Raw genomic sequence first — 13,243 nt, forward strand, 5'->3', positions numbered from 1 at the left:
ATCTCATCACAATGGTGATAGCTAGTGGTCAAATACGGGTGCATATATACTATAATTCCAGAGGGAGCAGCTGTAATTGGCCCTAGTTGAAGGCCATCACATCAATCAGTGGTCTAGGTCTGGGGTATGCACTCCAGTCCTGGAGTGTCACAAACTGGTCTGTTTTCAGAATATCCATAATTTAAATGCCTTGCTTCCATTATATGCAAATATAGCTCATGCTTATTGTGTATGCCCTGAAAACCCAACCTGTTTGTGGCATTCCAAGAACTGAGTTACCCCTGGGTCTAGGTGGAGGGCAGGAAGATAAGATTAAAAATGGGGAAAATCCTTGGAAGTTGTGAATGAAAGCTCATGGTATTATAGCCTGCATCTGTCTGAGCTAGAAGCCCAAAAGGAGTAGGAAACTGTCAAGGTTAAACAAAAGTTAGATGTTATGATATGCAAGAAAAAATTCCTTAAAAACCCCCATTTCTTTAAAATGCCCATACTGATAGCCATGGCTAGGCCAATCTGTATTGGGTCTTAAAGTGTTGCACACTCTCTTATATGATCAGACGTGATGGTCTAGAATTTGCAGTAGAATCTGCTAACATAAGAATGCATGGCAATGTTCATTTCAACTAGATATTTTTACATCTTTGCTCCTTAATTAGTTTTTACATTTAAAATATGACCATTTATGGCAATTGTTCTACAAGACTTAAGAGGATGATACTATGTGAATTTTGTTTTAATGCAGTACTTCCCAAACTTGTCCTGGTGATTCCCATAGTTAATTGAGATATCAAGATATTTGCAGGAATATGCATGAGATAACTTTGCATATAGAGTCTCCAACTAATGCAAATTTATCTCATTGTATTCATTGTGGATATCCTAAAAATCAAAATGGTGGGGGGACAAGTTTGGGAAACTGTCTTAATAAATGAAAGATGTCATAATTTTATAAATTTGATACCTTATTCATACATTTCCTAATCAGTTATAATCCCAAGTAGGTATCACATTTGCTACCTTAGGCCCCGATATAATAAGATGAAAGTTTTATGATGTTAATTTCATATTGTGCCCCTAATTCATATTCTATGCACACAACTTTTAGGTGCACAACTTAAGTGCAGAAATCACTTTCTGTATACAACATAGAAACATAGATATGACGGCAGAAAACGACCAATCGGCCCATCTAGTCTGCCCAGCAAGCTTCCTCACTTGTTTTCCCATACTTATGCGCGTATGTCCCGGGGCTTGCGCGCGTTGCCGAGCCTATGCAAAATAGGCTCGGGGCGCGCAGGGGCAGATTTTCTCGGGTTACGCGCGTAGCCTTTGAAAATCTGCCCCATTGTGCACAAATTCCGTTTTAAGTGTATGAATGCTGAATAAGATCCTATTACCATGAACTCCAAGTTCAGCACCACAGATAACACTAACACCAGAAACTTTATTCCACCTCTGACCAGGAGTTAAATTTCCAGTGTTAAAACATGAATTAAGCATACAAACTTCTCTGCATATGGCAATAATAGCTAATGCCTTGATAAATATGGGGTTTGTGCACAGTTTTATTCACTTTTATATGCTAAAGTCCTTAATAAATCAGGAATAAAGTTATCAATACAAAGGAGTGAATTTTCAAAGTAGTTGTGCACTTAAAAGTAGCATATATTGTAATTTTGCAAAGCAATTTGTGTAAATTTTTTCAAAATCACCTCCAAAATTTGCACATAACCATGCGTTAACATGTGTGCACAGCCGAGCACATCTTTTTACACCGGGGCCTCAGTAATCTATTTAGCTACTACTGCAAAAGAATAGAAGGCAACATATGAGATTCAAGTCAGTAAAAGCAGCATGGAGAAGCAGCTCACCTGTACTTGTCTTGCACTTTCTGTTTTATATCTTGCAGAGAATCTTGGGAAATATCTCGCTCCAGGTACCCAGACAGCACCTCTGTAGCATTCTCTAAATCTGCTTGATTATTCTATAATGAATAAGATAAAAGTATAGAAGCCATACATTAATCTGGAAATACAACCAGTACACAAAATACATTTTAAGATCAAGGTTAGCATGATTTGGCAATTTTTGGCTGCATTATCCAAACACCCAACATAGTACTAAAAAAAAAATAATCTAAAGCCTAAATCTCAACCAAACTAGTTAAGATGAGCTAAGATTTAAGGTGTTTCTCTGCTGCAAGGCAACTTACCTCTTCCTTTGAAAGAAAATGCAGAGACCCTCAAGGAGCATAGACTGGAGGTCTATTTATTTTGAAAAATTGAGGTTGCAAGCATTGAAATAGTGGTGATGAAAATAACTGCAGCTTTGAGATATTTCCACCTACTGATTAAAATACTCAAAATAACCCATGTTTATGCGCACATTTATTTAAATGTATAATCTGTGTATGATGTATACACTATATATTATGTATATTCACTATATACACAGACTTGTTAAACACTTTGTGTGGTTGTACATTATTTACATCTATTTGTTTTGCGAGTACAGGAAAACTGGTTCTTATCTGCTAATTTTCGTTCCTGAAATACCACAGATCAGTCCAGACAAGTGGGTTTTACATCCCTACCAGCAGATGGAGGCAGAGAACTAAAAAAAAAAAAAAACTTTTCAGGCACTGCAACTTAACCTAGAGTGCCACCTGCAGACCCTTAGTATTCACTTGTACCCAAGCCTAAGAATAGCCAACAATGATCTCAAGAAAACAATTTCTCCTCCTGGGGCGAACACAAACTCAGGTTGGAACCCCCTGAATGGGAGCCTTCAAATCCAAGGGCACAGAAAAACCTCCTTTTGGTTCAAAGATTCCAACTAATAACAAACTAATCTCTGTGCTAAGGAACTAACTCCAAAAATACAGTCTTTTGGAAAACCAGGGGATGAGTCTCTGGACTGATCTGTGGTATTTCAGGAACGAAAATTCGTAGGTAAGAACTAAATTTTCCTTTCCTGTTCATACCCTGGATCAGTCCAGGCAGGTTGGATGTACCCAAGCCCCTCTACATTGGGTGGGATCCTGAAAGACCTGCACGTAGAACACTCTTACCACAACTCGCAACTTCCGGCACCCGCACATCTAAGCTATAATGCTTGGTGGAAGTGTGAAATTACCAAGAGGCCACTCTACAAATCTCCTGTGGCAACATCAACTGACACTCCCGCCCAGGTAGCAGCCAGCACTCTGGTCAAATGTGCCTACAATCCCTCCTGGACAGTCCGATCCTTACAGAGAGGTTGACAAAATAGTTTCCTTCAATCAGCACACAATAGTGGCTTTAGAAGCCTTTGATCCTCTCTTTGCACCTCCGAACAAGACAAAGACGATCTGACCGTTGGAAGTTATTAGTGACCTTAAGATGTCGTAACAGAGTCAGACGATCATCCAGGAAGTGCAGTTCCCTTGCCTGCTGTCTCTCCCCAGCCAAACTCAGCAAAACCGGATGCTCTATCTGGTTGAGGTTGGACAACAAAATGACTTTCGGCAAAAACGAGGGTATCATTCGCAAAGATACATCAGAGTTTGAAATCTGCAGAAACGTTCTGTACAGGAGAAAGCCTGAAGCTCTGAAATCCTTCTGGCCAAACAAATTACTACCAGAAACACTGCTTTTAAAGTAAGGTCCTTCAAAAATGCCCTCTGCAGCAGCTCAAATGGAGGACTATACAGACCTAGCAATACCAAGTAGGTCACATCCTCCAGACTGGCGGTCACAGATGCTTGACTTCCTTGAGAAATTGTTTGACATCTGGGCGAGTCGACAACAGCCTCCTTGCAAGTTTCCCCAAAAGCATCCGAAGGCTGCCACTTGTATTCAAAACAAATTATAGGAGAGACCCTTAGTCAATCCCTGTTGTAAAAAGACCAGGATGTGCGGAATCTCTACACTTAACGCATCTAGGCCTCTCTCTACACACCAGGACTCAAAACATTCTCCACTCTCTAACATAAGCTAGTGACGTGTCAGGTCTCCGAGCCTGAAGCAATGTAGTGATCACCAGCTCCAAATAACCTTTTGATCTTAAACATCGCCTCTCAAAAGCCAAGCCATGAGATCAAAAGTAATACACCTCGTCCGAGAAGACAGGTCCTTGTCTGAGCAGATCTTGTAGATAAACCAACCTCAAGGGCCATCCACAGCAAGATTAATCAGATCCACAAACTAATACCACCCCTGCCTGGATGAAGCTTTATGCACCATAAGCCTCGCCCCACAAGAGGCAATGGAGGAAACATGTACAGCAGGATCCCAGTTGTCCATGGTAAAACCAAAGTGTCGATGCCTTTGGCTCCTGACTCTCTCCTGTGACTGAAGAATCTCCTTGCCTTGGCATTGTGGACTTGGCTTGGATGAGGTCCCAGGCCTCCATTGACATTCCCATTCCCCAGATCCAACTGCTTGCCTACTGAGATAATCTGCCTGTACATTGTCCATTCCTGCAACATGAGATGCAGCAATCCTTGTATGTACTACTCCACCCAGACATAACTCCTAGACCTCCAGAGCCACTCAGACTCCTCATCCTGCCTTGACAATTGACAGACGCCACCGTTGTTGCATTGTCTGAAAACACTCTCACCATACGACCCCAAACCTGAGGAAGAACACCCTCAATGCTTTGTGAACTGCGCTTGTTTCCAAATGATTGATAGACCAGGCTGTCTCTACTGGTAACCACCACCCATGAGTTGTCTGCTCCTGACAGACCACCCCCCAGCCTCTGAGGCTGGCATCCATGGTCACCACCACCCAGTCAGGGACCTCCAGAACCACTCCCTTCTCCAAATTGGGTCGTGACAGCCACCACGAAAGACTGGATTTAAGACCCCCTCTAGCAGTAAAGGTCGATGAAACTCCTCTGACAACAGGTCCCAATGGGACAAAAGCGCTTTATGAAACGAGCACATGTGAGCAAAAGCCCATGGAACCAAATCTAGCATAGACGCCATAGAACCCAGAACCTGCAGATAGTCCCAGGCTCTGGGCACTGGCTTATGCAACAGACGGGTCACCTGCGATTGCAATTTCAGAATCCTTTCTGAGGTAAGAAACACCTTGCCCAGGCAAGTGTCTAATCTCACCCCCAAATATTCCAAAGACTGGCTCAGAATGAGATGACTCTCTGCTAGATTCACAACCCAGCCCAGTGACCGTAACATCTCCAGCAACCTTTGAACCAACTGGCAATATTCTACTTTCGACTTTGCCCACATAAGGGTGAACCAGAACTCCTTCCTTCCTTCTGCAGCCACGACCATCACCTTTGTGAAAATCTGCGGAGCTGTTGCTAACCTGAAAGGAAGAGCCCAAAACTGGAAATGCTGCCCCAGTATCATGAAGTAAAGAAATCTCTGATGCTCTGCACGTATGAAGATGTAGTGGTAGGCTTCCATCAAGTCCAAGGAGGCCAGAAATTCTCCCTGACTTACCGCTGCTATTACATCAGCAAAGTCTCCATACGAAAATGCAGAACCTACAGCGCTGCATTGACTTTCTCCAAGTCTAGAATGGGCCGAAAGGTTCCTTACTTCTTGGAAACTACAAAGTAAATAGAGTACCTCCCTCGACCCTGCTCTTTGGCAGGAAATGGAACTATTGGGCCTAAGCTTTGAAGGAGCAACATAGTCAGGACCGCCTCTTGCTTGCTTCAGGACATGCAATGGGACTCCATGAAGGCTTCCCTGACGGGGCGAGAAAATTCTAAAGCATAGCCATCTTTCATTACCTCTAGAACCCATTAGTCCGAAATAATCCTGGACCACTCCCTGTTGAATCGTGTTAAGCATCTCCCGACTGCTTCTTCAAGAGAGATGGACCAATGTGGCTTCACTGCAAGGACTTACTACCACCGGGACCCTGACTGGCTTTCATCTCTGGAAGGTCTTCAGAAACCCCGAAAGGACTGCTGCCTTCCAGATCCTTGCTTCTTCAATGCCAATGAAGAACCCTTCTTGGGACAAAAATGCCTTACATCCTGGAAACAGGAACAAGCAGCAAAAGTCTTCCTGCCACTCATCGCTTGGCAGCTTGTTTCCCTTTGATGCTCCCAGGTGCTTCATTAACTGCTCTAGGTTCTCTCCAAACATCAGCTGTCCTTTAAAGGGGAGGATTGCATAGCTGAGACTTAGATCACATTTCTGCTGACCAATTTTGTACCCATAATAGATGGCGTGCTGCTACTACAGATACCGTACTTCTGGCCGAAGTCCGAATCAGGTCATAATGCGTCTGCAACATATGCCTCCCCAGCTTCCAATTTGGCTGCCTGCTTTGAATCAGAGGAACCCACAGACTTCTCCTCAGCTTTCTGAACCCAGTGCAAATAGACCTTTGCATCAGGGTGCTCCTGATAGCAGCTGGAGACTGACCAGATTTCAATCTGATGTCAGCCCTAGTACATATACCCCTGCAGGAAGCTCTGCTCTTCGGTATTCTCTTCGAAAAGCAATTGCGGATGTATGTGTGACTGAATAACTTGGATAACTTGATTAACATGATTAACTTGAACCGGTTAATGTGGTTATAGCTGGAGTCCGCCAGTGCACTCAACCGAGAAACGCAGACACCCAGTATGGGGTGTCTTAGAGGGAAGCTTGGCTTACCCGTGTTTGTCTTGCTCTCGGGGATTGTCACCCGAGGTTTCCGTGTTTATCGGCAGCTGTGGGCGGATGCTGAGTCCATCTGTCTACACTAAGGAAAACAAAATTATCAGGTAAGTAATTTCTCCATTTCCTAGCATGTAGCAGATGGACTCAGGACCAATGGGATGTACAAAAGCTACTCCCGAACCGGGTGGGAGGCTGCCCGTAGCCCACTTAGTACTGCCCTTGCGAATGCTGTATCCTTCCAAGTCTGAACATCCAGGCGGTAGAACCTGGAGAAGGTGTGAATGGAGGACTATGTTGCCACCCGACAGATCTCGGCAGGTGACAGCATCTTGGTTTCCGCCCAGGACACTGCCTGGGCTCTAGTGGAATGGGCCTTAACTTGTAGAGGTGGAGGCTTGCCTGCCTCTACGTAGGCTGCCTTGATGACTTCTTTGATCCTGCGGTCTATGGTTGCCCGTGAGGCCGCTTCCCCTTGTTTCTTCCCGCTGCGAAGGAAGAATAGGTGGTCCGTCTTCTGTATGGATTCCGACCTTTCCAGGTATCGGACTAGGAGTCTGCCGACGTTAAGATGGCGGAGGCGGTGAGATTCTTCAGAGTCCTTATGCTTGTCTGGCAATGGCAGTGAGATGATTTGGTTTAGATGGAAGTGAGAAACCACTTTTGGGAGGAAGGAGGGGACCGTGCGTAGCTGTATGGATCCCGGTGTGAAACTGAGGAACGGTTCTCGACAGGACAGTGCTTGAAGCTTGGAGATGAGACGGGCCGAACAGACTGCACTAGAAATGCAGTCTTCAGTGTTAGTAGTCGGAGGGACAGACCGCGGGTGGGTCTGAAGGAGGCTCCTGTTAGGAGGTCTAGGACTAGATTGAGATTCCATAACAGTACCAGCCACTTCAGGGGTGGCTGGATCTGTTGGACTCCTTTCAGGAAGTGGGAGACGTCCGGGTGAGAGGCTAGGCTGCTACCCTCCACCTTGGCTCTGTAGCAGGCCAACGTGGCCACCTGCACTTTGATGAAGTTGAGAGACAACCCCTTTTGCAGGAATTCCAGAATTGTGGGAATTTTGACTGTCCGTGGGAGGATGTCATGGTCTTTACACCAGGCTTCGAACATTCTCCATATTCGTATGTAGGTTAAAGATGTGGAAAACTTGCGTGCTCGGAGCAGAGTGTCAATCACTGCCCCCGAGTATTAGCTCTTCTTCAGGTGAGTCCTCTCAATGGCCAGACCATAAGAGAGAATAGAGTTGGGTCTTCATGGAGGATCGAGCCTTGTTGGAGCAGATGCCGGTGTGGAGGTAGAGGGCTCCCTGTCAGTAGTCCTCGCTTGTCTGCGTACCATGGCCTTCTTGGCCAGTCCGGGGCCACTAGAAGTACTGGTCCCCTGTGGTGTTCTACCTTGCAGATGATCCCGCCCAATAGCGGCCATGGGGGGGAGGGGGGGGGGGAGAAAGTGTATAGCAGGATTTCCTGTGGCCAGGCCTGGACGAGGGCATCAAGCCCCTTGAGATTGTGGTTCCCGTCTGCGACTGAAGAAGTTGGGAACTTGGGCGTCGGACCGGGTTGCCAGGAGGTCCATGGCTGATGTTCCCCAGCGGTTTACTGTCAACTGGAAGGCTGTGGCCGACAGCCTCCATTCCCCATGGTCTAGACTTTCTCTGCTAAGGTAATCCGCAGTGACGTCTTTTCCCGAGATGTGGGCGGCTGAGATCTCTTGTAGGTTTGATTCCGCCCACGTCATTAGGGGGTCTATTTCCAAGGACACCTGTTGGCTTCTGGTTCCCCCCTGGCGGTTGATGTAGGCAACTGTTGTGGCGTTGTCTGACATGACTGACCGATTCGCCCTGGAGTCTGTGACTGAAGCGTAGGCAGGCTAGCCTGACTGCCCGTGCTTCCAGTCGGTTGATGTTCCATCCCGACTCTTCCTTGTCCCATTGCCCCTAGGCAGTCAGTTCCTGGCAGTGGGCTACCCACCCTCGTAGGCTCGCGTCCGTGGTAAGCAGGATCCAGGTTGGCGGGGACAGCCTTATTCCCTTGCTCAGATGGTCTTCTTGTAGCCAGGTTCGAACTTCTTCCAGGAGCTGGAGGCGAACGGAGTAGTTTCTGGGACATCGGATTCCATTGTGACAGAAGGGAACGCTGTAGGGGTCGCATGTGAGCTCTTGCCCATGGAACCACTTCAAGTGTGGTTGTCATGAGACCGAGGACTTGGAGGTAGTCCCAACCTTGGGGCGAAGGCTGCTTAACAGGTTTCGCAATTAGTTCATCAGTTTTGTTCTCCTTGGAGGAGTCAGAAAGACCTTGTCTTGTCTGGTGTCGAACCGGACTCCCAAGTATTCCAGATTGAACCCGAAGTTCGCCAGTAGGATTTTGACTCTGGTGGTTGCCTGATGACTTTCCTCTAGGGATTTTGCCCTGATCAGCCAATCGTCCAGATATGGGTGTACGAGGATTCCTTCTTTCCTCAGTGTCGCCTCCACTACAACCATGATTTTGGGTAGTGCCTGGAACTGGTAGTGGTGGTCCAGGATCGCGAAGCGTAACAAACACTGATGCTCATGATGGACCAGGATGTGCAAGTAGGCTTCTGACAGATCCAGGGAGGTGAGAAATTCACCCGGCTGTATCGCCCTTATGACCAAGCGTAGGGTTTCCATGCAGAAGCGAGGTACCCTTAGGTGGCGGTTGACTGATTTGAGGTCCAGGATGGGCCGGAATGTACCCTCTTTCTTGGGAACGATAAAATAGATGGAATAGTGCCACGTATTTTGTTGATGCGTGGGCACCGGCGTTATGGCCTTTAAGGCGAGCAATTTGGTCAGTGTGGTTTCCACTGCCGTCCTCTTGGAAGGGGGTTGGCAGGGGGATTTCACAAATTTGTCTGGAGGAATGTTGTGGAAGTCCAGATACTATCCCTCTCGAATGATAGTTAGGACCCAATTGTCCGAAGTTATCTCGACCCATCTTTGTAGAATAGGGCAAGTCTGCCCCCTACGGCTTCTTCCTGTGAATGGGTTGGCTGATCTTCATTGCAGGGTGCGGCTCGGGCCTGGACCTGCGCCAGTTCCCCTCTTGCTGTGTTTGTTCCGAAAGGACTGGCACCTGCCTGCGGGGCGAGTTGTTGATATGTACTTTTGTACGGTTTGAAGCGCTCTGATACCTTGCCCTTAGATATTCAAGGGGAGGGGCGCTGGCTTCTCTTGTTCTTCGGTAGCCGCGCTACTGGGGATTCGCCCCATTTGTCGGCTAACTTTTCCAGTTCGCTTCCGAACAGGAGGGTTCCCTTAAGAGGCATTCTCGTGAGTCTCGTCTTGGATGTCGCGTCGGCTGACCAGCTTCAGAACCAGAGTTGCTTTCTGGCTGTCACAACGGACGAAACGCCTCTGGCTGTGGTGCGCACCAGGTCAGAAGTCGCATCTGTAAGGAATGATACTGCTGGTTCTAGTGCTTCAACGGGTGTGGTGGCGTTCCTGGTCTTTGATAAGCAGGCCATGATCTGTAGTGACATAGCTGATACGTCGAATGACTGAGGATGGATTCCAGACGTCTGTCCTGGGCATCCTTGAGTGCTGCTCCTCCCTCGACTGGGATGGTAGAGTGCTTTGAGACCACGCAGACCATTGCATCCACTTTGGGGAATACCAGGAGATCTTTGGCAGCGGGGTTCAGGGGGTATAGGGCTGCCAGGGTCTGTCCCCCCTTGAACGTGGCCTCCGGAGCCTCCCATTCTAGGTCACTCAACTGTTGAACCAGCTTGCAGCAAAAGGAAATGGCGGGAGGCCTGACTGAGTCCCTCGAGGAGGGGGTTCGTCTTTGGTTCCCCTGTGGCACTCTTGCCTGGGATAGCGAGCTCTTTCAAGATGTGAGCCACAAGGTTTGATAGTTAGTCTTTGGCGAAGAACCGCCTCATGGTTCGGTAAGGTTCCGTTCCTGGAGAGATTTCCCCTTCCTCCAGGGAGTCTTGATCCTCGTCAGAGGTGTCCGTGTCCCCTACGTTGGGGTTTTGAGGCGGGAGGGGCACTTCTCTGGGTTTAGAGGGTCCCGGGATGTTAGGGTCCTTTGGGGGAGGCTGTGGTTGTGTCACTGGGGGCGCTGGTTGCATGTGGACAAAGGTATGTAGGCCTTTGAAGAAGTCTACCCAGGAGAAAGATGCTGGATCTAAATTGAGAGGTGCTGTGTCCCCGGAGAGCCCTGTTTGAGGGAGGATCCCGCTGGGGGTATCCAGATCCGGTGTACTGTCGGTGCATCCGGATTCCAGTGCCGGCTGGAGAGAACCTTGGCCTGGTTTACCCAGAGCCTCCTCGCACTGTAGACACAGGGCTGTGGCCTCTGTGTTGTACAGCTCTGATGTGGCATGCTGGGCAGAGGCCCTGAGCTTCTTGTCCAGGGGTGCCATGGTTTGTGTGCATAGCCTTGCAGAAAACTCCGGTTTGTGCGTTCAAGCGTACGCCAGGAGGCTGAGTTATGCGCTCCGGGTGCGAAGTTGTGCGTGTAGGCCAGATGCGAGCTCAAAAAGATGCGCGCGCTGCTGCGCGCACGGGGTTTACTTATGCGCCTGGCACTCGAGTGTTTGGCTGCGTGCGCCGATGTGTGCACAAGTGATTTTGTGCGCACGGATCGGATCGGCGGACAGGGCGGTGATCAAGTGAAAATCATGACGGTGACCACCTCGGTGGGTCTCCACGTGGGAGGACACTCGTATCAGACCGGGGTCTAGCCAGGATAGGGCTGATCAACCCGGTAGCACTGACGCCGGCTGGCGATCTGTGCGGCTATTCGAGCCTCGGAGACCGGAGACTTTTAAGAAGTTTTCTACCTTACCTTGTCGCGGCGTTTCCTGGTTTCGTTCCAGGCGGTCTCGGGGGGCGGGGGGCACGGGGGGAGGGAGAGGGAAAAGTACCTTCACCGCCGCGCGCTCAAAGTTGCACCCGCTGCCTCTCAGTTGCACCCATTGCCGGGAGCTAAGTCCACGCCGGGAACCGGCTGCCAGACCGAGGCTTACCTCTGAGGGATCGCAGAAATCACCCTCAGGAATTCTCAATTGGGGGAGGGACCCATAGGTATCACCGCAGGAGATCGGGGCTTGTCTGTAGAGGTAAGATTTCTTCTTTGCTTTGGATTTCTTTGGTTTGAATACTCTAACGCTGTGCAAGTGTGTATAGAGTCCTGAACTACTATGGAGACGGAAAATACTGAAGAGCAGAGCTTCCTGCAGGGGTATATGTACCAGGGCTAACATCAGATTGAAATCTGATCCGTCTCCAACTGCTATCAGGAGCACACTATAGTCCATCTGCTACATGCTAGGAAAGACTTTTACAAACTCCACGTGTTAAAAAAAAACGTAGGCCCCTACTACACCATAATGACTTCAGAACAGTCTTCCAAGCCCTCATCCTTTCAAAAATTGACTATCGCAACTCCATACTTTTAGGACTCCCAGCGTCCACACTAAAACCCCTCCAGATGCTACAAAACTCCACCGCCAGAATCCTCACCAACACCAGAAGAAATGAGCACACCACCCCAATACTAAAAAACCTGCACTGACTCCCTGTCAACCACAGAATATGCTTCAAGAGCCTCACCCTTATCCACAAAACACGCTACAACCAAACTGGTTCGACACCTCATTGTACTTTCAACCCCCCCCCCCCCCCCCCCCCGAAGATCCACAATATCAGCCAATACTGGCACTCTACCAATAACCTCTCCTAAACTCACCTACCTTTCTTCGACCCATAAACGTGCCTTTTCCCTAGCCGGACCCACCATCTGGAACATAATGCCCCCGACTTAAGACTTGAACCCAATACACAAAATTAAAAAAAACCAAAACAAAAAACCTGGCTATTTAAGCAAGCTTACCCATAAGCCTCCCACCCCCCCTCACTGATGCCCTAACCCCCTCCCATAAACTAGTAATCCCCTAAATCTCTGACCCAGTCCTACAACACGCCAAGCTCCCCAGATACAATTATGATAGTTACTCGTTCCTTTTGCTTCTGCTCTCTTTTGTTCCCCCACACTTGTGCCCCTCTCCACCCTCTTAATTGTCCCAGTTGTTAAGACACAGTTACTCTTCTTGTTAAAATAAGAACATAAGAACATGCCATACTGGGTCAGACCAAGGGTCCATCAAGCCCAGCATCCTGTTTCCAATAGTGGCCAATCCAGGCCATAAGAACCTGGCAAGTACCCAAAACTAAGTCTATTCCATGTTACCATTGCTAATGGCAGTGGCTATTCTCTAAGTGAACTTAATAGCAGGTAATGGACTTCTCCTCCAAGAACTTATCCAATCCTTTTTTAAACACAGCTATACTAACTGCACTAACCACATCCTCTGGCAACAAATTCCAGAGTTTAATTGTGCATTGAGTGAAAAAGAACTTTCTCCGATTTGTTTTAAATGTGCCCCATGCTAACTTCATGGAGTGCCCCCTAGCCTTTCTACTATCCAAAAGAATAAATAACCGATTTACATCTACCCGTTCTAGACCTCTCATGATTTTAAACATCTCTATCATATCCCCCCTCAGCCGTCTCTTCTCCAAGCTGAAAAGTCCTAACCTCTTTAGTCTTTCCTCATAGGGGAGCTGTTCCATTCCCC

General features: G+C 47.9%; 1 protein-coding gene across 3 annotated transcripts in view; it reads right to left on the bottom strand.

Annotated features, from left to right (window-relative positions):
* Window positions 1-13,243, bottom strand: part of ARIH1 (ariadne RBR E3 ubiquitin protein ligase 1) — a 199,873-nt gene that overhangs the window by 20,593 nt on the left and 166,037 nt on the right. For all 3 annotated transcript variants that reach the window (XM_029575813.1, XM_029575811.1, XM_029575812.1), the window contains one exon: window positions 1,872-1,984. In XM_029575813.1, coding sequence (XP_029431673.1) covers window positions 1,872-1,984 — 113 coding nt within the window. The remainder of the gene's footprint in view (window positions 1-1,871; window positions 1,985-13,243) is intronic.

This window comes from Rhinatrema bivittatum, chromosome 13 (genome assembly GCF_901001135.1).
Source record: "Rhinatrema bivittatum chromosome 13, aRhiBiv1.1, whole genome shotgun sequence".
In the NCBI taxonomy this organism is placed as follows: domain Eukaryota; kingdom Metazoa; phylum Chordata; class Amphibia; order Gymnophiona; family Rhinatrematidae; genus Rhinatrema; species Rhinatrema bivittatum.